This window comes from Chrysochloris asiatica, unplaced genomic scaffold, assembly GCF_000296735.1.
Source record: "Chrysochloris asiatica unplaced genomic scaffold, ChrAsi1.0 scaffold00019, whole genome shotgun sequence".
NCBI lineage: Eukaryota > Metazoa > Chordata > Mammalia > Afrosoricida > Chrysochloridae > Chrysochloris > Chrysochloris asiatica.
Genome location: NW_006408537.1, coordinates 3,654,363 through 3,679,022, shown reverse-complemented (window position 1 = coordinate 3,679,022; position 24,660 = coordinate 3,654,363). Strand labels below are relative to the sequence as shown.

The 24,660-nt window shown below is 40.9% G+C and overlaps 1 protein-coding gene across 2 annotated transcripts in view; it reads left to right on the top strand.

Moving 5' to 3' along the window:
- The window catches only part of ICK (intestinal cell (MAK-like) kinase), a 73,078-nt gene extending 53,526 nt beyond the window's left edge, over positions 1–19,552 (top strand). Inside the window, exons 6-14 of one of the 2 annotated variants that reach the window (XM_006835718.1) lie at positions 2,612–2,744; positions 3,440–3,611; positions 6,580–6,747; positions 7,593–7,913; positions 10,140–10,330; positions 10,450–10,598; positions 11,118–11,246; positions 13,761–13,883; positions 19,088–19,552. In XM_006835718.1, the coding sequence (XP_006835781.1) occupies positions 2,612–2,744; positions 3,440–3,611; positions 6,580–6,747; positions 7,593–7,913; positions 10,140–10,330; positions 10,450–10,598; positions 11,118–11,246; positions 13,761–13,883; positions 19,088–19,242 (1,541 nt within the window). In that variant the 3' untranslated portion in view covers positions 19,243–19,552. The remainder of the gene's footprint in view (positions 1–2,611; positions 2,745–3,439; positions 3,612–6,579; positions 6,748–7,592; positions 7,914–10,139; positions 10,331–10,449; positions 10,599–11,117; positions 11,247–13,760; positions 13,884–19,087) is intronic. The other variant, XM_006835717.1, reaches the window with a different exon arrangement.
- Positions 19,553–24,660: the final 5,108 nt, after the last annotated feature.

The window sequence follows — 24,660 nt, the reverse complement described above, 5'->3', positions numbered from 1 at the left end:
ATATATGGAGCTCTCTGGTAGCGTAGTGGTTACAAATCGGGCTGCGAACCGCAAGATCAGTAGTTCGAAACTACCAGCTGTTCCACAGGAGAAAGATGAAGCTTTCTGCTCCCGTAAAGATATATAGCCTCGGAAACCCTGTACAGGGTCGCTATGGGTCGGAATCGACTCGACGGCACTTAACAACAATAACAACAATATATGTGTATATATACACACATACATAGTATCTTGACTTTCTAGTGCTACTAATGTAGAAATATCTTAAGTGGATGGCTTTAACAAACAGAAATTTGTTTTTTCACAGTGTGTTGTAATTGTTGATGTTAAGTACTATCAAGTCAGTTCTGACCCATAGTGACCCTGTATAGGGTATCCAAGGAGCGTCTGGTGGGTTTGAACCGCCGACCTTGTGGAAATCTGAATTCAGAGTGCCGGCTCCTGGGGAAGGCTTTCTCTCTGTCATCCCTGGAGGAAGGTTCTTGTCTCTTCTCTCTTAAGCAAACTTCAGGTGGCTTCGTGCCTCTCTTTCCACATTTATGCTTTTTACCTCTTGCTTGCTTAATATCGTTTGTATCTCAAAAGAGATTAATTTAAGACACACCCTATACATGTCATGTTTCATAAGTATTACAAAAGACACCCCTTTCCAAAACTGTGTTTTTAGGGAACACAATTAAATCCCTAACATATATGTGCATAGTTGCTAAAACCAATGAAAGACAGAAAAAGAAAAATAGCTGTGCTGTAATCTAACCCAGGTCTATCCTTTGTACTAGTCTGTGCCTTGTTGTTGGAGGCCTTCAAGTCATTTCTGATTCTTAGTGACCCCATGTGACAGGGTCTTTATGTAAGCAGATCGCCAGGTCTTTTCCCATGGAGCTGCTGAGTGGATTTGAACTACCAACCTTTCGGTTACTGGTGTGTCACCCGGACTCCTTTTTTCTGTGCTTTGGGTGATAGAAAATAGAAGCAAGGGCTTCCTAAGTGGGAAGGAAGTACTTTTTCTTCTCCTTTGTGGCCTTCTTGAATATTTGTGATCACTTTGGTAACTTCAGCCCTTCCCAAGTACACTGAATTCTAGGCTCTGTAGAATTATATTCACTTTGTTCACCTTAACCAGGCGGTTCACCTTACAGACCCTTTCATTATGCCATACTCTTCATTTGGAACTTTATGTAATACTAAAGGTGAACAGGGAGGAGGAGGTGAACAAGGAAGAGTGTGATACTTGACATTTAGTACATTTTCCAGTATAGCCACACCCTTCTCTCTTGCCAGAATGGAGAGAGTGTTTGGGAAATACTCTTAATACATTTAGACCTTCAGGAACTCTGTAATGAGCACTTCTAGCTCTGAGCCCTATTTACCACCAGCCCCTTTTCCACTGCTTATGGGTCATAGTTCTTCTCAGTTCTCAGTTGAACTTCCTCCTTTCTACCCTCTCAACGCCTCTGGTCTGTTCTCTGTCGCCCCTGCCTAGATTGGCTCAGGCAGATTTGCCACCATTAAGCTCCTTTATTTTTCCTACAAAGCTATCCCAAGCCCTTTGTTCAACCACAAGAATCTGTTTTCAGACTACTGTGTACCTGCCACTGCCCTAGACGTAAAGAAGCAACATAAATGTGGTTTCTGTCCTTAAAGTAATCCCATCTAATTCCATTAGTGAGAGGTTAACATACATGAAAATGATAGAACTTTACTCAAGTTCAGAGTGGAGACTTGACAGAACTCAGCAGCAGCAACACCAAACTACACTACTGTTAGGTTTTAAGAAGACCTAAGTCAGTATTTTTCATTTAAGATGTAAAGATTGTCTCAGGGCAATAGTTTCAGAGGCTCCTTCAGACTCTAGGATTCCAGAAAGTCTGCAGTCTGTGATAAATTGAAATTCGGTTCTATATTTTTACCCCTATGGATCAAGATTCTTCAATGGAATCTTTTTTTTTTTTAATATTTTATTGTGAATTATGTGATAGTTTACATGGGAGAACATTAGCTCTACATTCATCCTATCGTATACCGTTTCTTCAATGGAATCTTTGACCCAAATGTTCAGTAATGATATCCAGGCGCCACCTAGCTGTCATGGCCTCATAGCATAGGAGGCAGTTCTGAAAGCAATGAACTATACAGCCCATATCCTCCTCCTAATCTTGACTCTCCTCTTCTTTTGTCGGTCCAGATGAATAGAGACCAGTTGTGCCTTGATTGCCACTTGCAAGGTTTTAAGACGCAAGCTCTACACAGTGAACTAGGAAGTAGAACAGAAACGCTAAACACATTATTAATAATGGCCGATTAACTGGGATGGCTTATGAAACTGTGACCCTAAACCTCTAAGCCTAGGAACCAAATCCCATAAGGTGTTCAGTTGTGCAGAGCAGCTAATGAGTATTGATATTTTAAAACAAGTTTTCACTCTTGGAAAAAAGTGAACGATTTTAGGTTTCTTTTCATCAAAGGGAAATGAATGAGACTGAGTGGGATGACCACTCAGCACTTTTGTGTCATGCCATAAAATGATGCCTGCGCTGAAAAGAGTGATACGGCTGCAAAGAGTCCGGCAGAAGCAAACTTGCCTTTGTTTCCTTCTCCACTGTCTCCACAGGCTTCTTCCATCGGGACTTAAAACCTGAGAACCTCCTCTGCATGGGACCAGAGCTTGTGAAAATCGCAGATTTTGGATTGGCCCGAGAAATCCGATCAAGACCTCCATACACAGACTATGTATCGACCAGATGGTGACTGCTACTTCTCTTACCATTATTTAATAGCATTTCTTTTAAAAATATATCAGTAGACTGAGGATAATACTAAATTTATACTAGTGATTTATAGTAGTGATTTTTCACTAGGAAAAGCAGTGCAGTCGGAAGTACATGCCTGCTGGTAGGTTAGAACAGGATAAGGTTAAAAACTTGTGTTGTAATTCATTTTAAAAAGCAATTCATTGTTTTTTTTCATACTACAAAGAATTTCTTATATATAAGCCTCCCTGAGGACAGTGTCCCTAAAACTGTGCTAAAGCTCACATTTTCCATAGACCTATGTGGAAATTTGCTATTTAAAAATTTTTTTCAAGCCCTAGGAATTTGATACAAGCAGCTTGCCATGGCCAAGAAGTAGCCTACTTGAGCATGTTGTGAGCAAGTTGTGTTCTCTCTCTTTCTCTGTCTCTGTGCGTGTGTGCGTGTTTCTCAAAGATGCTCTAAGACAGCTGTAAGAGTCCTGTAGGGAAATGCTCAATAGGAAACAGAGAAGTACTCCTTTGTAGCAGAAGCCATGCCATTCCTCCCTGAGTCTGTGAACCACCCTGAACTAGATAGAAAATAGAAATGTATGTACTCTCACTGAGACTTGACTGTACTAGTTCTTGTAATTTCTGACCAGCAGAAGCAATCAGTAGCAGTTAATCTTTGTCTCCCCCCCACCCCAGGTATAGAGCTCCAGAAGTACTCCTAAGGTCTACCAACTACAGCTCCCCCATTGACATCTGGGCCGTGGGCTGCATCATGGCAGAAGTGTACACTCTGAGGCCACTCTTCCCTGGGGCCAGTGAAATTGACACCATATTCAAAATTTGCCAAGTGCTGGGGACACCGAAAAAGGTAACAATGTGGAATGAAGGAGGAGGGCCTATGGGACAAAGCCAGCAGCTTTCTGTCCCATCTCTCCTTAGCCTTTGTGTAGCACTCACTGGAGCTGTTGATCACCTGCTCATTCTAAAGTCTTCCTTTTGGCCTCAGCAATTCTCCACTCCCACACTTTCTGACACCATTAGCTTCTTCCTACTGCATTTAATCATGTTGTGTTCTGTCATGGCTGTCTCTGCTTCTCTACGCCATCTCACCTCCCCTGCAGAGCTTCATGGCTACAAGGTTTATATCCATTTAGAAGTCTCCTAGAAGAAATCTGTAGTCCTCACTTAATTTCACAACTTCATTCATTGGTTAGAATTACCTGTGGGCTTTTCCCCGACTTCATTCTCTCTTCAAACTCAACACATCTGAAAAACAGTTGTTGTTGACCACCAAACTAGCTTCCTTCTTGAATTCCGCAGTCTTTCTACCGTCAAATCGTTTTCCTCCTGTTTATCTTTTAGTCTAAGGCCTAATTGATCCTTCTAAAGAGCAGCTCTAATATTGTTCTCTCCTCCTAAAAATATCTGTTGACTCCCCATTGCCTAGCAGCAGCCTTAACTTTGCTTCCTTACCCCGACTGCATACCTGCACACCTCGTAGATATGTGTCCTAAAATTTTGGCATTGTCCTTGCCTCTGCATATACACCCTCTGCCTACCATCAGTATCTCCCACTTGTCTTCAAAGGCCTTCAGTATCTACCTTCTCACTGTTTCCCTGATCCTCCTCCTTTCGGCCTCCTCACTGGTCACCCAACCTCCTTCTAATACTCTCTAGTCTGCCCTCCATACCTAAAACATTCTCCTTCATAGCTGGTGTTACTGCCTGACATTAAACTATAACCCTACTGCTGTCAAGTCGATTCTGGCTCATGGTGGTCCTATAGGACAGGGTAGAACTGCTCCACGGGGTCCCCAAGGCTACAATCTTTACAGAAACAAACTGCACATCTCTCTCTTGAGGAACAGCTGGTAGATTTGAACCACAGATCTTTTGGTTAGCAGCTGAATGCTTACCCACTACACCACCAGGGCTCTCGTTATATTATGCTGTTGTTGTTAAGTATTACCGAGTAGATTCTGACTCATAGCAACTCTGTATAGGGTCTCCAAGGAGTGGCTGGTAGGATTGAGCTGCCAGCCTTTTGGTTAGCAATCCAGTGCTTATCCTTCAGCCCCATATCAGGACTCCCATTATGTTATAGACTTAAGCATAGTGCTTATGAGTCGGACTGCTAATCTCAAGGTCAGCAGTTCGAAACTACCAGCAGTTCCACAGGAGAAAGATGGGACTTTCTGCCTCTGTAAAGATTTATAGCCTCAGAAAACCCTACACAAGTTCCCATAAGTCGGAACTGACTCCACATAACCACCAACTGATGGCACGTAACCACCGTCACCACCACCACCACCACTTATTTGGTGGTTATTTGTCCACCCCTAGAATAGAAGCACCATGATGGCAGGTACCCTGTCTGCTTTGTTCACTACCTGTTCCCTGTATCTAGAACATAGTAAGTCTTCAATAAACATTTGCTTTTTAAAATAAATGAATGAAATTCATCACCTGAAGTCCAAAATCTGTAGCATAGCGTATGAGGCCCTGCCTTTCTTGCCACCCTCCTCTCTTGCCATATCCCCCAACCCTTTAAGTACTTTCTGCCTATTACACCTGTGAATCTTTGCATATGCCATTCTCTTTGCCTGGTTTGTCTGTTCCCTTAGTCTACAGGAAGGCCACCCCCATGGCAATATTCAACTCTTACATCACATTGAGGAAGGTGTCCCTGAATCCTGTGGGACCTGAGGAGCTCCTCCCTAAACTCACGTTACTCTGTGCATAGTATGCTCCAGGTCACTAGTGCAATTATCTGTCTACAGACCTGTTTCCTGGACCACACGCTCATTCATTGTGAGGATTCATCTTTGTTTAGTTATATGCTAGCACCATTGCTGGTACAAAAGATGTTTCATCATTTTAGTGGGTCAGTAATGCCATCCCTTCTAGATGTCCGGAGTCCACTGCTGAACTCTCTCCCTCTCCTGTATACCTGTGTCTATACCTCTTTGTCGCTTGCTACTCTGACTTTTTCAATAAATGTCTTGTTTTTTCTCTTAGCCAGTAGTATCCTTAAGGGCAGGATTCTTTTTGGACATCCAGCAGCATTAAGCATATAGCAAATCCTACTGCCATTGGGTCAATTCTGTCTCATAGCAGCTCTATCTAGGGTCTCCAAGGCTGTAAACCTTTCTTCCTCAGAGTGGCTGGTAGGTTGGAACTGCTGACCTTGTGATTAGCAGTCCAGTGCAAGCACTCCATAAATAACTAAGTGAATGAATAAGAGGTGTTGCTGCTATTCACTAAACTACTTTGCTTTAAAGAAATTGAGGTGGGAGGGATGCAATCCCATCAGGATGTGTCTTGTAAAGTAGTAGAATGTTAAAACCTGGAGACCATTTGCTCCAGCATTTAGAGTCCCAGAGGTATGAAAAATTGGGGAGCTTAAGGCTGGGTGAAGTAGCTTTCTCTACTGTAGGACTTCTTGAACCTTGATGTGCTAATGTATGTTTTTGGTCATTAAGATGGAGATTTAAGAACACGGAATTTGTTCTTTCCTGCCTCAAATATCTATTCATAATTTCCAAAAGCCCTGCCTCGTGGAACACATTTGGGAAAACACTAATTTGGTTGAACCCTAAAACCCAAAGGGATGAGTGCTCATGTGTAAAGTTGGTGAGAAACTCCTGGTCTTTTCCAGTGTTCCTCAGACTTCATGCTCTTTTTCATCTCTTGTCAGTATATACCGCTGTTTGATCACACACAGTGCCACAGAAGAGAATGGGGGCATAGTAACAGAAGCTTGCTCTCCATAGAGACACACACTCCTGGACGTAAACTCCTGCCACAGTGATTGCTTGTGTCCTTTCTTCTTTCAGACCGACTGGCCTGAGGGCTATCAGCTTTCAAATGCTATGAGCTTCCGTTGGCCGCAGTGTATTCCCAACAACTTAAAGACCCTGATTCCAAATGCTAGCAGTGAAGCAATTCATCTCATGAGAGACATGCTTCAGTGGGATCCCAAGAAGCGGCCAACAGCTAGTCAGGTTTTCTTCTCTTTTCTTCTACTTGATGTGTTTCTTAGGAAATTTGTACCAAACTCTAATTTCTGTAAGTCTCCCGGAAAATAATTTATTTGGTGATGTGCATAAAAAATAGTATCAAATTCCACTGAGAGGGTGTATTATATAAAGTATACAATCTTAAAATAGCTTGAAACATATTGTGTGCAGTTAAAAGTAGTTGAGATTTAGACAACACACATATAGTTGCTTTGAAAATGGAAATACCATTCACATGATACATCACCATACGTGTGGACATAAAAATAAACTGCTGTATCTATCCATCTTTGGCGAACGTTTTAACATGTATTTTCTTTGAGTTAAGACTATGTAGTAGTTTGTCATGAAACTGTTTTCTGCTAAAGAAGGTCTCTGGGTGGCACAAATGTTTTGTAATTGACTTCTAGCTTAATGGTTGGAGGTTCAGACCCACCCAGTGATACCACAGAGGATAGGCTAGTCAGTCTATTTCCATAAAGATTGCTGTTAAGTGCCATTGAGTTGGTTCCAACTCGTAGTGACCCAGTATAGGGTTTCTTAGGAGTGACTTGTGAGTTTGAACTATCAACCTTGAGGTGGAATGCTTATCCTATGGTGCCTCCCCAGGACTCCATAAAGATTACAGCCAAGAAAACCCTATGAAGCAGTTCTATTCTGTAACCTATGGGGTGACCATGAGTTGGAATTGATTCCAAATCAGCAACAATGGGTTTTGGTTTGGGGGAGGATAAGAAGCTATAGTAAACTGTTCACGTGACCTAGACCCCAGTGACCCTGATTGTATTAACCTTCCAAACTTTTCTCCTAAAGCAGCTTTCTCATTCCAGGCCCTTCGATACCCTTACTTTCGGATTGGACACTCACTGGGCAGCATCACCCAAAACCCACAAAATTTAGGGAAACCACAGAAAGAACTTCTGGAAAAGGCAGGTCCCCCTCCCCACATTAGACCTGTCCCTCCACCCCAACCTCCAACCAAGCCACACCCTCGGATTTCTTCTCGACAACATCAAGCCAGCCAGCCCCCTGCACATGTTGTGTACCCCTACAAAGCAGAGGCCTCCCGGGCAGATCATCTGAGCCATCTCCAGGAGAACACGCCAAGTCCGCTGCTTTTCCCATCCATCCACAGCAAGAACCCTCCGTCGGTAAGCCATGAAGACTCACCAGTGGGTTTTACGTCTGACTGATTCCTCATTTGACTGCACTTCTACTGTGTGAAATAAGGAACCCTGGTGGCTCTGTGGGATAAGCATTGGTCAACAGTTCAAACCCACCATTGGGAGAACGATGAAGCTTTATGCTTTCATAAAGATATGTAGTCTTGGAAAACCTATGTAGGGTCGCTATGAGTAGGAATCGACTCAATGGCAGTGGGATTTACTATGTGGAATATTTTCTTTTTCAGCTTATAAGGTTTACTTACAGTAGATCTATCTTTGTAATCATATGGAATTGTGATAAGAGCCTAGGCTTTATTGTTGGGTACCATCAAGTTCATTTTTGACTCATGGTGACCCCGTGTTACAAAGTAGAACTCTTCCCTAGGGTTTTCTTGGCAATAATCTCTATGGGAGCAGATCACCAGGTTTTCCTTCCACAGAGCTGCTGGCAGCAGTATACTGAAGTTGGTGACAGTTTGTTTCAGATCTCCACTCTACAATTTAGGAGTTCGATGATATGTTACCTGGCCCTTCTGCTTCTTATTGTCACATCTGTACAGTAAGGATGATGTTAGTACCTGTCTCATATAGGGCATCCTGGTGTGGTACAATAGGATCAGCACTGGACTGCTAACCTCAAGGTTGGCAGTTCAAACCCACCAGCTCCTCCTCGGAAATACTTTACAGGGTCACTGTGAGTTGGAACCAACTCAATGACTTTTAACAACAACATCTCATCTAATTGTTTTGAAGACTAAATAAGTTAGTACTAGAAAATGATTTAGACAAGTAGGTGGCATCTAGTTAGTCCTTGATGAATGTTAGTCATTATCAGTATTATTTATCCCTGTGGACTCAGTTTCCTCCTCTGTACAAAGAAGAGTATAATTCATATTTTGCCCACCAGATGGGATTGGTCATAAAGATCAAGGGTCATGATGCTTGTGAAATGTTTTGAAAAATCATAAAATGCCATGCTAATACTTATAGATTGTTATTCATATATGACTGCAGTTCTTTTTTTAAACCAAATCTTTCTTCTCTTAGTTTGGATTTCATTAGATTCAACAAAATGATAACCCAGCCAAGGATTCTCATTACCATTTGTGATGCTGTATGAACAGTCTTGTTTTGAACACCTTTATGGTGGTGCTGTGGGTTAGATGTTGGATCATTAGCCACAGATCAGTGGTGGAAACCCTATACAGGGTTGCTGTAAGATGGAACCGACTCGATGGCACTTAACAACAACAACAGTATTCACTGAAAGAGTCCTGGTAGAGTAAGATTAAGAGCTTAGCTGTTACCCAAAAGGTTAGTGGTTCAAACCCTCTTAGCAGCTTCTCAGGAGAGAGACATAGCGATCACTTTCCTCAATGATTATAGCCACGGAACCCTACGGGACAGTTTTACTCTGTCACATGGGTCACTATGAGTTGGAATCGATGGTACCCAACGACAGTAGTCACTGAGGGTTGACACCTAGTTAGCACAATGTTCGATACTGAAAGAGATTACAAGGATGATCTCTCTAGACTATAAACTTTATCCCAGCCCACAGCTTGGAAGTGGTATGTTAGGAAAATTCCTAATGTGGAAACTAGCTGAGACCATACCCAAGTCTTCCTGGATAGTCTACTCTGTAGACTAGGAAATCATTATCAGCATTGTTCCTTATAAAATGGCAGATTTTCGTATCTCTCTACTTGTTGGTGTTGTTAAGTGCTGTCAAGTCAGTTCCGGCTCATAGCAACCCTGTACAGGGTTTCTGAGGAACAGCTGGTGGGTTTGAACTACTGATCTTGTGGTTAGCAGTCCAGTGCTTATCCTATAGTGCCACAGCAGGAGCCCATCTCTCTACTTAGGACAGTGTAAATCACATGTACTCTTTCAGGAAATGAGAGTAAGAGGCCCAAATAAGAATCTATCTGCCCTCTTAGTATATGAGAAGTATCTTAAATTTCTTTTTTTAAAAATCTTTGTTTTGTACAACTTTGGATGCAAACTAATAAAAGCTGTTGTGATAGGAGGACAGAGAAGGGCTGGGAAGATGTTTTCCAGGATTGCCCTTTCAGGTAAGCAATGAATCTTGGGTGTAATATGACAGCAATCCTCATTTGCCTCACAGGAGGTTCAGAATGAGGATTACTCATGAATGAGTTCCTTTTAGCCACGTGTTGCTCTTTTTCCCTCTTTTACTTACATATACAGAAAATCCTAGCTGACCTGGAGCACAAAAATGGTGAAATCAAGCCAAAGAGTAGGAGAAGATGGGGTCTTGTTTCCAGGTCAACAAAGGAGTCGGATGATTGGGCTGACTTGGATGACTTGGATTTCAGTCCAGCCCTCAGCAGGATTGACTTAAAGAATAAGAAAAGGCAGAGCCATGAAACTCTCAGCAGGCAAGTGTTGTGCTGCTGTGTATAAGCATAGGGGTCCTGCGGTTTGTGAGGTGAATTTTTTCACAGCCCCAGTGATGTTTGCTGACTCTTTCTGACTAACACACGGTGTCTTGATTCAGATTTGAGAGTGTTTTGGACCTGAAGCCCTCTGAACATGTGGGTACAGGAAGTAGTGCCCCCACACAGACTTCCTCTCAGAGGCGAGACACGCCCACCTTGAGATCCTCAGCCAAGCAGCACTACTTGAAGCACTCGAGATATTTGCCTGGTAAGAGAAATGCCTTGTTGTTACTTTGATTATTGATAAATCATTTCCTTTGTATCACATATTCACAGAGGTCCTGCTTTGGGAAGGCAAACGCTTGGGGTTGTCTCTTCAGAATGGGTGGGAGTATCAGAGAAATAGTTGCTGAAGCCCAAGCCTTATATTTTCATCTTCTGTAGTGCCTAGGAGTCCTGGTATGGTGCTGTGGGTTAATGCACCAGACTGCAAAGCTGTTGGAACTGCAAGGTCGGCGGTTCAAGCTCACCAGCCGGTCTTTGGAAACCCTGTACAGGTTTGCTATAGGTCAGAACCAACTCAATGGCACTTAACAACAACAGCAACGTACTGGACTCCCACATCCCCGCCGCCATCTGCCACATCACGTCCTCACGATTTTATTTTCATTGTTGCTTACCAGGAAATTCTGACTAATTGGATTCTGCACCAATCTCATCTCTGTCTGAAGTTAGGTGCAAGATTAAACATGTAATTTGCATTTTCAAATCATTTGTTCCCTACTAGGAATCAACATAAGAAATGGCATAATCCCGAATCCAGGCAAGGATTTTATTCCATCTAATTCATGGTCTAGTTCTGGTTTGTCTGGAAAATCTTCAGGGACGGTATCAGTAATCAGCAAAATAAATTCAGGTAAGCAATGATTCTTAACTCTTGAGAGAGAGAAAGCAAATGATGTGGATATCGCAGGATGGATACAGAGTAGTGTGAGACAATGTAGGGAACCATGAGAGCCTTTTCTCTCTGAGCAGCAGGCCCTGGACGAGCAGCAATCAACTCCCACTGTGGGTCTCTCCACAGGTAGCTCCAGGGTAAAATCCCAACAGCTTACAGTCTGACCACTGAGACACTGGTCTGCGAGGTGGACCTCCTTCTAAGGTAGAAGTTGGCCTTCCAGCTCCTCCCCTGCTTGTGGGGATCCAGCCCTACACCACCACCCAGAGCATCAAAATCCCTCCTGGTTGGAAGGTAGACTGGAAGGTCTTTCATTTGTCTCTCTCAAATGGATGAAAACATTTCATTATAAGACCTCCAGGTTGATTGACCCCAGCTCAGTAAACCAGTTGGCTACAAGTTTTTCCCTCTAATAAAAGCTATTCCTACTCCCTTATCTAAGGAGCTCTGTAGCACAGTGGGTACGAGTTGGGCTGCTAATCTTATGGTCAGCAGTTCAAAACTACCAGTGGTTCTGCAGGAGAAAGATGAGGCTTTCTGCTCCTGTAAAGAATTATAGCCTCGAAAATCCTTTAACAGGGTCGCTGTGAGTCAGAACTGACTCCATGGCACATAACCACCACCATCACCACTCCCTTATCTACTAAGTAAGCATGTGAGACTCACGTCTCCCTGCTTTTGCCCATTGTGCACTTATTTGCTTCAAGAAATACAAAAAAAGAAGATATATATGTCAATATTCATGTACTTATAGCCCCCACACATACTGGTCTGATGTGGGTGTTTATTATCCCATGCATGTTTCTTTTTATTGTTTTTTTTAACTATATATAAAATGCATAGTATGGTTTACGTCTTTTAAAATTTAAAGTTTACGAATATAATCCTGGATCGTCAATTCACTCCAATAAATATACGTAAGTGTAGCAGTTACATATATACACACAGATATACTCTGTAGACTATCATAGTTTATTATTTACAATTTATGTTACCTCATAATTTCTTTTCGTCTTCTTGAAGAACAAGTAGGTTGTTTACCATTTTTGGTCTTAGAAAGAGTGCTGAATGGACTTTATGTTGTTGTGCACATCTGTGAGTGTACCTCTGGATATACTAACTAGCAGTTAAAGGGTGTGCTCATCTCCAATTTTACAGATACTGTCAAATTGCTCTCCAGCAGGGTGTGGGAGTTACGCTGCATCCTCGATGCCATTTGGTACTTTTGAGATTGCAAATTTGTGTTAAACTGGGTGTGAGGTGGTATCTTATTGTGGTGTAAACTTGCATGTGCTGTTTACTAATAAGGTTGAACACCGTTTCTGGTGTTTATTGACTATAAGTGTTTCCTCATTTGTAATTTGCCTATGTGACTTCACTTCCTATTGTTCTTTCTATGTATTCATTCAGCAAAATGCAAAATATGCTCCAGCTGACCAACACAAATCCTCATACAGGCGCTCTCAGGCCCTTTTTCCCACTCAGCCTGAAGCAATTGGCTAGAGTACTCCATGTAGTGAAGACACAGAGCAATTCTTATTAACTCTTGTCCTAACAGATATAACTTACATCTGTATAAGGACCAATAAAGATACTTCATTATTCCATGTGTGCCTTTAAATCTTAACTGGATTGCTAACTGCATGGTTGGTGGTTCAAATCCCTGGGAACTCTATATAGGGTCTCTATGAGTAGGAACTGACTGAGTGGCACTTAACAACAACAAAATTGTAGATATTCATTCCTCCAACTAATATATATTGATTTATTTACTATATGTAAGGAGTCCTGGTATGGTGCTATAGGATAAGCACTGGTTCAAACCCACCAGCTATCCCTTGGAAATACTACAAGATCATTATGAGTCAGAACTGACTCCATGGCACTTAACAGCAATAACAACAATTATATGTAAGGCATTCTGTTAACCTCCTAAAATACAAAGACCCATAGTGTATAGTTCTATCATTAATGCGTGCACACTGTGTACATGCCATAAAAGTAAATTTACCTAATATAGTTTAATAATTGGGAGGTTAGTGATTATAAAAATAATACATGAAGATCTACTGACAAGAATATTTAGTGTCGGTTTGTAATAGCTATGTAATCAAGATAGTGAATGTGTTGAACCGTAAGAGAATAGCTACACTCTAGTGTTTTGTATTATAGAGCAGGGGGGAAAAGAACATGTCAGAGCAAAGGAAACCTACTTTTATTTTTAAGTGAAGAAAATAGTCAGCATTAACAACCTTCACTTGGTTGCAGCTGACATGTGTCACACTATCTTTGGCCCCCTTGGTCCTTCTGACAAAGTGGCATGGTGGAATGTTTTTTTCAGAATTCACTACAATTTTCCTTCTCCTTCTTTCACCGCTAAATGGAGAAACTTAATTCTTGATTGTTCTTTATCCCTGTTTGTATCACAGATACATGTCTGTGTACTAATGAGCTTCTGCTTTTGCAAATCAGTTGGTTCCGGCTCTACAAGTTCTAGTGGACTGACTGGAAACTACATCCCTTCCTTTCTGAAAAAAGAAATTGGATCTGCTCTGCAGCGGGTACACTTGGCACCTATTCCAGATCCTTCCCCTGGTAAGTTCTATTTTGGATTATCCATGAAGTCACTCAACAGTTGTTGAACAACCAGACATGTTGTAGACCTGGGTATAGTGAATGAGAGAGATAAAACCCGTCTCTCTGTAGAACTTCACTTTTAATTGTGAATGGAGAAACAAACAGTAAGCTGGATATGTATATATGTATATATGTTGTTGTCAGGTACCTCTGAGTCGGTTCAGACCAATATCTACTCTGTGTAAGATTTCCAAGGCTATAAATGTTTACAGGAGCAGAAGGCCTGATCTTTCTCACATATATAAATGTGGTGGTGGTGACTGTGTCACTGAGTTGGTTCCGACTCATAATGACCCTGTATAGAGTTTCCAAGGCTATGAATCTTTACAGGAATAGAAAGCCTTCTGTTTCTCCTGTGGAGTAGCTGGTAAATTCAAACTACTGACCTTATAGTTAGCAGTCCAGCTCCTAATCCACCACTCTTGCTGTTGTTGTTGTTGTTGTTAAGTGCCAGCAAGTCAGTTCCAAATCATAGCAACCCTGTATAGGGTTTCTGAGAAATGGCTGGTGAGCTTGAACCGCCGATCTTGCAGTTTAAACCGACCTGCAGTCCAGTGCATTTACCTGCAATACCACACCACAACTCCACTATGCTACCAGGGTATGTGTGTATATATATGTATATATATATATATATATATATATTTTTTTTTTTTTTTTTTCCTCCCCCAGTTCCACCAAGTCAGTTCCAACTCAGTAACCCTGTATAGGGTTTCTGGGACTATAAATCTTTACTTAAGTGCGAGAGCTCTGAGGAACAGCAAGGAGCCAGATATGCAAATGGTGTGGGTGAGAGAAGAGAAGTAGGTAGAAGAGATCACAGAGGTGCCGAGAGGCCTGATGGTGCTGAGAGCAGGCCATCGTATGCAGTTTGTCATCTACTCTGAGAGACGTTGAAGGGCTTTGAGCAGAGGACTGAGGTGATTTGACTTCCATCTTAACAAGCTTACTCAGGTTCCTGGTTTTCACTAGACTAAAGGAGATCAAGGTTGAAAGCAGGGAAACCAGTTAAGTAGCTGTTGCTACCAACCAGGCAAGAAATGACACTGGGTTAGGCCAGGGTAGAATAGCTGAGATGGTAAAATGATATCAAAGTTTATCAGCAGAATTTACTGACAGAGTCTAAGTGGATATTAAAAACTAAGGGGTGGGGGGAGGATTCTAGATGGCACTGATATTTTTGGTGCATGTTGTGCAATGACAACTATAGAATGGACTTGTCCTTAACTGAGTTAGGGAAGACTATGGGAGAAAGATCAAGAGCTCAGTTTGGGGCATGCATGTTTGAGATGCCTGTTAGCTATTCAAGTGGAAATATTGACTAGGCACCTGGGTATGTGATTCTTGAACTCAGAGGAGTGGTCTGGGCTAGAAATATGAATATGGGAATTACCAGTAATATGAGTCTGGAGGTGAGCACCAAGGAGATGGGTGCTGGTGGAGAAGAAAGCAGGATTAAGGACTGAGCCCTGAGACCACTACAATATTAGGAGGTTGGGGTGATGAGAAATAGCCAGCAAAGGGTAGTCTGTAGGTGAGAGAGAGACCAGTGGTGTGCTAAAGCCAAGTGAAGTGCTTTGAGGAGGAAGGAGAGATCACGTGCATTAATTGATGCAGAGGAGCCAAAAACAATGATGGCCAAGAAGTGACCATTGAGTCTAGCAATGAGGGCCCATTGTGCCCTTGACAAGACAAGTTTCCAAGAATACAAAACTGATTGGCAGGGTAGTTCAAAAGAGAATACATATATCCTAAAAAAAACCATTGACCCTGTTCACTTTAAATAGGTGAATTTGTGTTGCAGGAAAATGCACTGGACCACAAGGTTTGAACCTCAAGGTCGGCATTTCAAACCCACCAGCTGCTCCTGGAAACCCTAGACAGGGTTACTATGAGTTGGAACTGACTCAACAATGCTTAACACCACCACCAAAGTTAAAATTAAATTAAATTATTTAAAAAGACAAAGTGGTGGTGGTTATGTGCCATTAAGTCAGTTCCAACTCATAGTGACCCTGTATAGAGTTTCCAAGTCTGTAAATCTTTACTGGAGCAGAAAGCCTCATCTTTTCCCCGTGGAACACCTGGTAGTTTTGAGCTGCTGACGTTTAGGTTAGCAGCCCAACTCATAACCAATATTCTACCAGAGCTCCTTAAAAAGAGAAGGAACACTTATTAATTATAAAGGGGAAAATAGGCTTTACAGTGGTGACACCTGGTGAACATCACCTTCACCAGGTGTTCAAACATCGCCAATGCTGAGATAATGCAACAACATGAGTCTGCTACTAAGATGCAGCCTCCCTTCTCTGGTGTTCTTGCCAAAACCAGGTAGCCTGAATCTCACCAGGAGAAAATGTCAGACAAACTCAAGTGAACAGATCATCTACAAAACAACCAGCCTGGGTACTCCAAAAATGTCAGTATCAAGAAACATGAAACCTGAGGAATTATTCCAGATTACAGGAAGTTAAAAGGATATGACAACCAAAATTAATGTGATGGATGATTGGATCCTGAACCAGAAAGAAATCACTATTGAGGCAATTGATTAACATTGGTGAATTATCACATTAATGTTAAATTTCCCAATTTTAGTAGCTGCACTGTGGTTATATAAGGAAATGAATTTGCTCTTCAGAAATATACTATGAAGTGTAAGTGGGGAGGGAGTATTGTGGCACCAGTTTATTTTCAAATGATATGAGAGAAAAATGCGTATCTACAAAGTAAATGGGGAACATACAAACAATTGATCAATCTAAATTAAGAATTTGTGGGAGTAGCTTGTGCTTTTCTTGCAACTTCTTGTAGGTCTGAAACTATATCAAAGTAAAAAGTTCAGCGTCGTTGAATCAGTTCTGACTCATAACAACACTATGAACAACAAAATAAAACATTGCCCAGTCCTGCATCATCCTCACAATTGTTCCTAAGTTTGAGCCCATTGTTGCTGCCACTGTGCTACTCCATCTTGTTGGAGAGTCTTCCTCTTTTTCATTGACTCTCTACTTTACCAAGCATGTTCTTTTACAGGGACTGGTCCCTGCTGACCTCATGCCCAAAATAGGAGAAATGCAGTCTTGTCATCCTCACTTATAAGGAACATTTTGGCTATACTTCTGCCAAGACATATTTGTTTGTTCTTCTGGCAGTCTATGGTACTTTCAGTATTCTTTGCCAACACCATAATTCAAATGCATCAATTCTTCTATGTCTTCTTTATTCATTGTCCACCTTTTACATGCATATGAAGAGACTGAAAATACCATGGTTTGGGTCAAGTGTACCATAGTCCTCAGACTGATACGTTTACTCTTTAACACTTTAAAGAATTCTTTTGAAGCAGATATGCCTAATGCAATCCATAGTTTGATTTATTGACTGCAGCTTCCATGAGCATTCATTGTGGATCCAAGCAAGGTGAAGTCTTGGGCAACTTCAATCTTTTATCTGTTTATCATGATGTTATTTATTGGTCCAGTTGTGAGGATTATTATTTTTCTATTCATTGAGGTGCAACCCATACTGAAAGTTGTAGTCTTTGATCTTCATCAGTAAGTATCTCAAGTCCTCTGTACTTCCAGAAAACAAGGTTGTGCCACCTACATATTGCAGGGTGTTAATGAGTCTGCCTCCAATCCTGGTACCATATACTTCTTCATGTGGTCCGCCTTCTCAGATTATTTGCTCAGATTGAATAAGCATGGTGAAAGGATACAACCTTGGTGCATATCTTTCCTGATGTTAAACCATTCTCCCTTTGTTCTGTTTTAATGACTGCCTCATCGTATATGTTTATGTTCCTCATGAGCACGATTAAGTATTCTGGAATTCCCATTCTTTGCAATTTTATCCATCATATGTTATGATCCACATAGTCAAATGCCTTAGTATAGTCAATAAAACATGAGTAAATATCTTCCTGATATTCTCTGCTTTCAGTCAAGATCCGTCTGACATCAGTACCAATGTCCCTAATTTTGCATCCTCTTATGAATCCTGCTTGAATTTCTGGCAGCTCCCTATCAATGTATGGGTTTTTGAATGATCTCCTTCAAAATTTTACTTGCATGTGATATTAATGTTATTCTATGATTTCTGTATTTCGTGACATCATCTTTCTTTGGAATGGGCATGAATATGCATCTCTTCCAATCAGTTGGCCAAGTAGCTATCTTCCAAATTTTTGGCACAGATGAGTGAGCATCACCAGTGCTTCATCAGTTTGTTGAAAGAGTTCAATTTATATTCCATCAATTCCTGGAATATTGTTTTTTGCCAAAGCATTCAGTGAAGTGTTGACATCTTCCTTCAATACCATCAATCCTTAATTATATATTTCATCCTGAAATGGTTGAACATTGGCCAGTTTTTTTTGGTCCAGTGACTCTGTGTATTCATTCCATCTTCTTTTGGTGCTTCCTGCGTCATTCAGTATTTTGCCCATGTTGTTGCTGTTAAGTGTCGTCGAATTGGTTCTGACCCATAGCGACCCTGTATAGGGTTTCCGAGGAGCAGCTGATGAGTTTGAACCACCAACCTTGCAATTGAAACGACTTTGCAGTCTGATGCATTAACCCACAGCGCCACACCAGGACTCCATTTTTCCCATAGAATCCTTCAATTTTCAAGTTGAGGCTTGAATTTTTTGATAGATCTATGAAATTCGTTTTCTTATTAGAAAAAGTCCCTCAGAATTCCCTTTCGTTGAAAATTTGCATTCCTGATTATTCCTGAAGCTTCCACTTGAAGAAATAATATTCCCCTTTTTATGACAAATTCTGACACTTATAAGCTGAGTAGCTTTAAACCAAACTATACTACCACCCTCCCTTGGCCTCAGTTTCTTCATCTGTGAAGTGAGGATAATGCCAAACTTGCACATTTATTGTGAAGATTAGAAATAATGTACATATAGTCTCTGACAACATGGTTGTCATGTAATAAACAATGTTTTTTTTTTTAATTATTGGTATCAAAACAAACAATAGTATATTGACAGATATTAACTATTCTGAGACGTTGGGTGGGAGGCAAGATACTCCTATTGAAGTTCTCGTATATTCTGTCTGACATTTTTGTCACCAAGCTGCATTCACCTGCAGTGTGCTTGTATGAATCCCCTATCAATCTAGTCATCCTTTCTCTGTCATTTGCAGGTTATTCTTCTCTGAAGACTGTGAGACCTCATCCTGGGCGACCCTTCTTCCACACACAGCCTCGAAGCACTCCTGGACTGATGCCCCGGCCCCCGGCTGCCCAGCCAGTGCACGGTCGGACGGACTGGGCTTCCAAGTACGCCTCTCGGCGATGACTATTGTGAGACCCAACGTAGGGGAGAGAGAGCTTACACTTTCCCTCGACTCCTTGTGGTATTCTACCTTCAAGAAGCATGTAGATGATGGAAACACAAACACTTTATAGTTATTTTCTAAATGGAAACATTCCAATCTTCTTTTTAAAGTTTCTTTCTTTTTTTAAAATGTTGATTTGAAGGCAGTACTCTTTTTTTTGTATAAAGTTATTTTATTCTAAAACTGGGTCCCGTTATTTTCTTAAACAGCAGCATTTTGTATATATGGATTATGTTAACCTTTTATACAGCCAACTTTGTAATGGATTTTTTAAAGATTAATTGATTTTCCTTTTGGGGTTCCAGATAATATTTTATACAGATTTTAAAAAATATAAAGAAATTGATACAGTATTGTAACAAGGGTACAATTTAGGGTTCTGTGGTTATGAATGATTTATACAATGTCTGTGGACACTTATGAAGTGGTTGAATTTTCAGTGTGGCACGTTCGGTTCATCAGGCTTTCTTACTGGCATTAGCACTAGAATGCTGATCACCTGTTTTCCTTGACATCCTGTAGTGTCATTGGTTTTATTGGGTTTTTTTTACATCTTTGTGTTATTCTGAAAGTACTAGCTATTGTATAATATGCTTTGCTGTGTGTAATTTGCTTTGCCGGTATATATGTTTTAAATCATTTACAGAATGGTTGCAATGATAGGAGATATCCAAATGAAGTCAAATTTAAACCTACAATGCCATCACATTCTTCTTCTCCTTCGGTTATTTTGTTTTGTTTTGTTTTTTTAAAATCAGCTATGTAAGATGAGAAGCTTTGCAAGTCACAAGATTCTTAACATAAATGTTAACACACTTCAGTTAAATTCTTATCCTTGACAGAATACACGAGAATGGTGCTAAGTTGGATATAATAGCTGATGGGATTGTGTATTCAGCTCAGTTCTCCAAACCTGGTGGGGAGCAAATAATGAATAATTTTCTGTGCTAGTACATTCTCATGGCAATGTTGGGGGAGGTGAGTTTATAGCTGAGGTTCCGCTTCTCTGGGAAGTCACAGCTACCATAATTATCAGTGTCTACTGCGCCACATTTGAAGTTCTTATGTATGTAGTGTCTTCCAGCAGTGAGAAGAGCTGTATTCTGTTGGGCAGAGGCTGATCCATTGAGTGGAATGTTTACAACAATTTTGAAAACGACAAAGCTAGTTTGGAGACAGAAAAAAACCCCAAAACAACTAAAAAACTAAAGATCTATCATCCACTTCTGCTTGGTTACCTGGAAGGCCCAAAATGCAAGAGGAAAGATCCCCTCCAGGGAACGTGTTATTATTGACTCACATTCTCCTAAGGCTCCAGCTACTATTTAGGGTCACCAAGTTTCAGGGTACAGCAAGTGAACCCTTATAAAATTATTGTTTTTGTAGGTTAATATGATAGGTTGAAATAAACATTGGCCTATTAAATTGGTGTTTTATTGCTTTGTGGTATTAATACTATGTTGTGCAGCCTGAATGAGTTAGCATGACTTCCAGAGGGGCCCTAACCTAACACCAGGGAGCCATTTATGCTTTGGAGAATCTGGTTCAAAAATATACTTGGCTAAGCGGCTGTGATCCCTAGAGCATGGGAAAAGTGCAGAGTAGATGTGGATTTGATAGGTAATATTTTCCTGTTAACAAACCGGCAGCAGAGCTTAAGAAAATACCTGTGTGTACATAAGCACAACTTAAAGCTGAATTCATTTCTGTATTACTATATTCTCAGCTCATTATTGAAAGCAACAGAAAATGTGGTTTCAGAAATGAGTCCCTTACAATAAGCTAATATTTATTTTCCCTTTCTGTATTATGTATAGAAAGTAAGTTTATCTGAAACTTGGCTTGTTGGAAAGCTGGTTTTAAATTGTAAATAACTCCTATAGAAAATAATGGCTGGTAGATACCATATTCTTGGCACTCTAGCTTTTGTTAAGGTTTTTTAGTTGATCGGGTCACTACACACCATATAACTGTTTTTCTAATACTTTTGTAGAGCCCTACTTCAGAAAAAAAATTTCACTGTTCTTAATATTTCCTCTCCTTTGTTTACCAGCCAACACATTCCCTTGGGAAGCAAAACACACTTATTCATACAAAAGCAAAGAAATAGATGCACAGCTAAGAAAACCAGAAAACCAAAAAGCAACCTAAATTCTAGAGCTAGCAAAATCTTATAAAGTACTCTTTTTTTTCCCAAAATGAGAAGGAACATATAGTGAATACAAAGCTGTATTTTAAAAGAAAATCATAACCCTTTTCTGTTAAGTAAAAATAAAATGCTACATATATTTTTAGTGACTATAGAATTATATTTGTTTGTAATACAAGACAACAGGAATGATGAGTTCTAACTGTACCTATCTCCAGCTATACCTCATTTTTGTCAGAAAGCTTTCCAGACTATCAGGAGATGAAGAGAGTTGGCTCTCATTCCATGCCCAAAGGTACCATGAGAGTGGTAGGTCTGTAGGCCACACACAGTACAAAAGCTGCATTTAAATAAAAGCTACATTTGAAGTGTTTGTTCATTTTGTAATAAAATTCCATTGAGAACATAAGGCCCCACCCAGCTCACATAATAGGATCTATGTTGGAAGAAAATTGATTTTCAAACAATTTCTTAGACATATCTCTTGCCTCCTGGATTGTAGACATCCAATAGAATTATACTATGCCCTCTACTGGAATGAACAAGAATTGTATACAATCAAAGCAACACATGTAAAAGAAAACAAGAAATGGTATGTTTTTAAGTGCAAATATAGGTAATCTTGGAGTAAATGGTCACCAGATTTTCTCATGAAGTACCATTTCCCTAACATTAAGCCATTGCTTTGTGCCATTTTGGGGGGTGAGAGAAAAAAAAAAGGATATAGGTTGTATGCTACAGCTTAATGTATGACCAAAAGCAATATGTGTATAAAAATGTTTGACATGCAAGATGTTTTATATCATTTAAAGCATTCTGTAGCAATTTGTTTAATAAATGTTAATTTTTAGAAGGATTTAGCATGATTTTTACACTTGTCAACCAAATGTACTGTACTTTTATATAATTTATTATGAGGACCTTCATATGGGAACTATTAAGAAGACAGACCAGAGGCAATATCACATGAAGCTGTATTTTCAGTTTCTTATAGCTAATGTGAATTTAAAGCGACCTAAACAAAGGCTTCTGATCTCAGATAGCTCAGTAGGGATAGCAGCTTAGTCACTTGATTTTGATTACAAGCAAGTAACTGAGACTATATTTATTTATAAAATAATCATAATAATGAGGATATAGGAGGACAGAAAATCCCTTAAGCAAAACCCTTTTAAGATAAAATATTGCTTTTTGATAGTTTGTCTTAAGGTGTTCAATTAATTTTATGTAAGAAAAATTCTCCTGTCCCCAAATAAAGTTACAGTTTAAGAAAACTTTGATTTGAGTGTTCTCTGTTTTTGTATCTTTAATCAAAACATGACACTAATATTTCCTAATATTCACCTATTATTTGTTCAGTTATGTTTTAGAACTGCTCAGTAATGTTTCATACACTGATGGTTATGTGCTGGGAAGTCAATTCCAACTCATACTGGTGCATGATATCCTTCTGGTCCCTCCTGACAATATGTCCAAAGTATGAGAAAGAAAGCCTCATCTTTAGAAAGCCTCTCCCTGGCCGCTTGTGGTTTGCCATCCTATATCAAAGCAATGTGCAAGGTTTTGGATCATCATCAGTATATATAAACAAAATTACAGAAAAATCTTGTCAAAAGAAAGGCAGACTGCCACATGCAGCGCCTCATTTGGATGTGCCTGGAGTCTTGGAAGCTTGACTACCCTACGTTCTCCTACAAATGGACCTTGAGAGCTTGTTTGGAGGTTCTAGCAGGGGAGCGCAGCTACTCGTATACCCTTGACCGAAGGACGGTCCTCTCCTCTATCGGGGAAGGTCGTCCTCTTCAACCGAGCGCGCAGCTTCGGGAGGGACGCACATGGATCGGTGAGGGAGGAAGGGGACACCCGCCTAGCCAGCCAGATCAGCCGAATCAACCCTGGCGATCAATGGGGTGACAGATGTCGCAGCCAGATCGCCCTCACATCCGAGAACTAAAGCGGCTGTGCAAACTATATAAGCTCAAAACCTATTCTACTTTTATACATAGGCCGAGTTTTTGGTTTCTGTTTTTGTTTTTTTAATGATAAAAAAATTTTAATTAAAGTCCAAACCCAGATAGAATTAAGAAGGTAAATTTATTGTTCAAAACATTAAAATTGAGAGTAAGTTTTGTTTATTTTGTGCTGTTTTCACATTATCCAGAATGCCTTGCAGATGGGAGGGGCATGCTAAACAGTGCCGTCTCTATTGGTGAAATTTCCCGAAGCCTTGCCCACCTACAGTGCCGTCTCTCCTCTCTTGCAAGGTTGCTTGCCCAGTTTTGTTTTTTTTGCGACTCCGGCGATCAGATCGAACTTCAGGTCTGTTTCCTTGCGGAATCCCATGCCTGCCATCTCCGCTTACTGTTTCTTGCTGCTCTCCCGGCCCAGGTCCTCTTCTCCTTTCATCCCTTCCCTAACTCCATCATTCACTTTCTCTGCTTGGCTGTGGGGTCATCCTGTCTTTTGCGTCCCGCCCCCATCTGTTGGGCTCTTAATTGGGGTTGGAGTCCTTCGTGACTCGGGATATTTACTTCTTTCCTCTTGGGAATCTGAATTTGCTGGTGGAAGATAGGCTCAGATCCTCCCCTGACCCTACGTGGGCTGAGCGGGGTCGCGGAGTTACCCCCGAGTCTGGTCTCCAGTGCTGAGTACGTGGCTGGTCCCGCGTCTCGGGGCCGAGGGCAGCCGTCGCAGGCGTGAAATTGAAGGCATATTTTGCAAACAGTTGTCATATTTGGCCAATCCGCCTCCCAGTTGCTGTGATAAATAAAATGTTGAGTGTGAAAGTAGTGAGTACTATCCGTGACCCTCTGCGTTTTGCTTTTCTAGGCTGAATTTTGAAAACTTAGAAACGTTTTCCAAGGTCAAAGTATATTATAGTCTGAATCTGTGGATATCCACTGATATCACAGATGGTTGTTCTTGCTGTTGTTGTTAGGTGCCATCGAGTCGGTACCGACTCATAACGACCCTATGCACAGCAGAACGAAACACTGCCGGATCCTGGGCCAACCTCACTACTGTTGCCGCGCTTGAGTCCATGGATGCTGCCACTTAGCCAATCCATCTCGTTGGGTGTCTTCCTCTTTGTCTCTGACCCTCCACCTTACCAAACATGATATCCTTCTCCAGCGATTGCTGCCTTCTGACAAAATGTCCGAAGTATGAGAGACGAAGTTTGACCATCTTGGCCTCCAAGGAGCACTCTGGCTGTTGGTTCTTTTGGCAG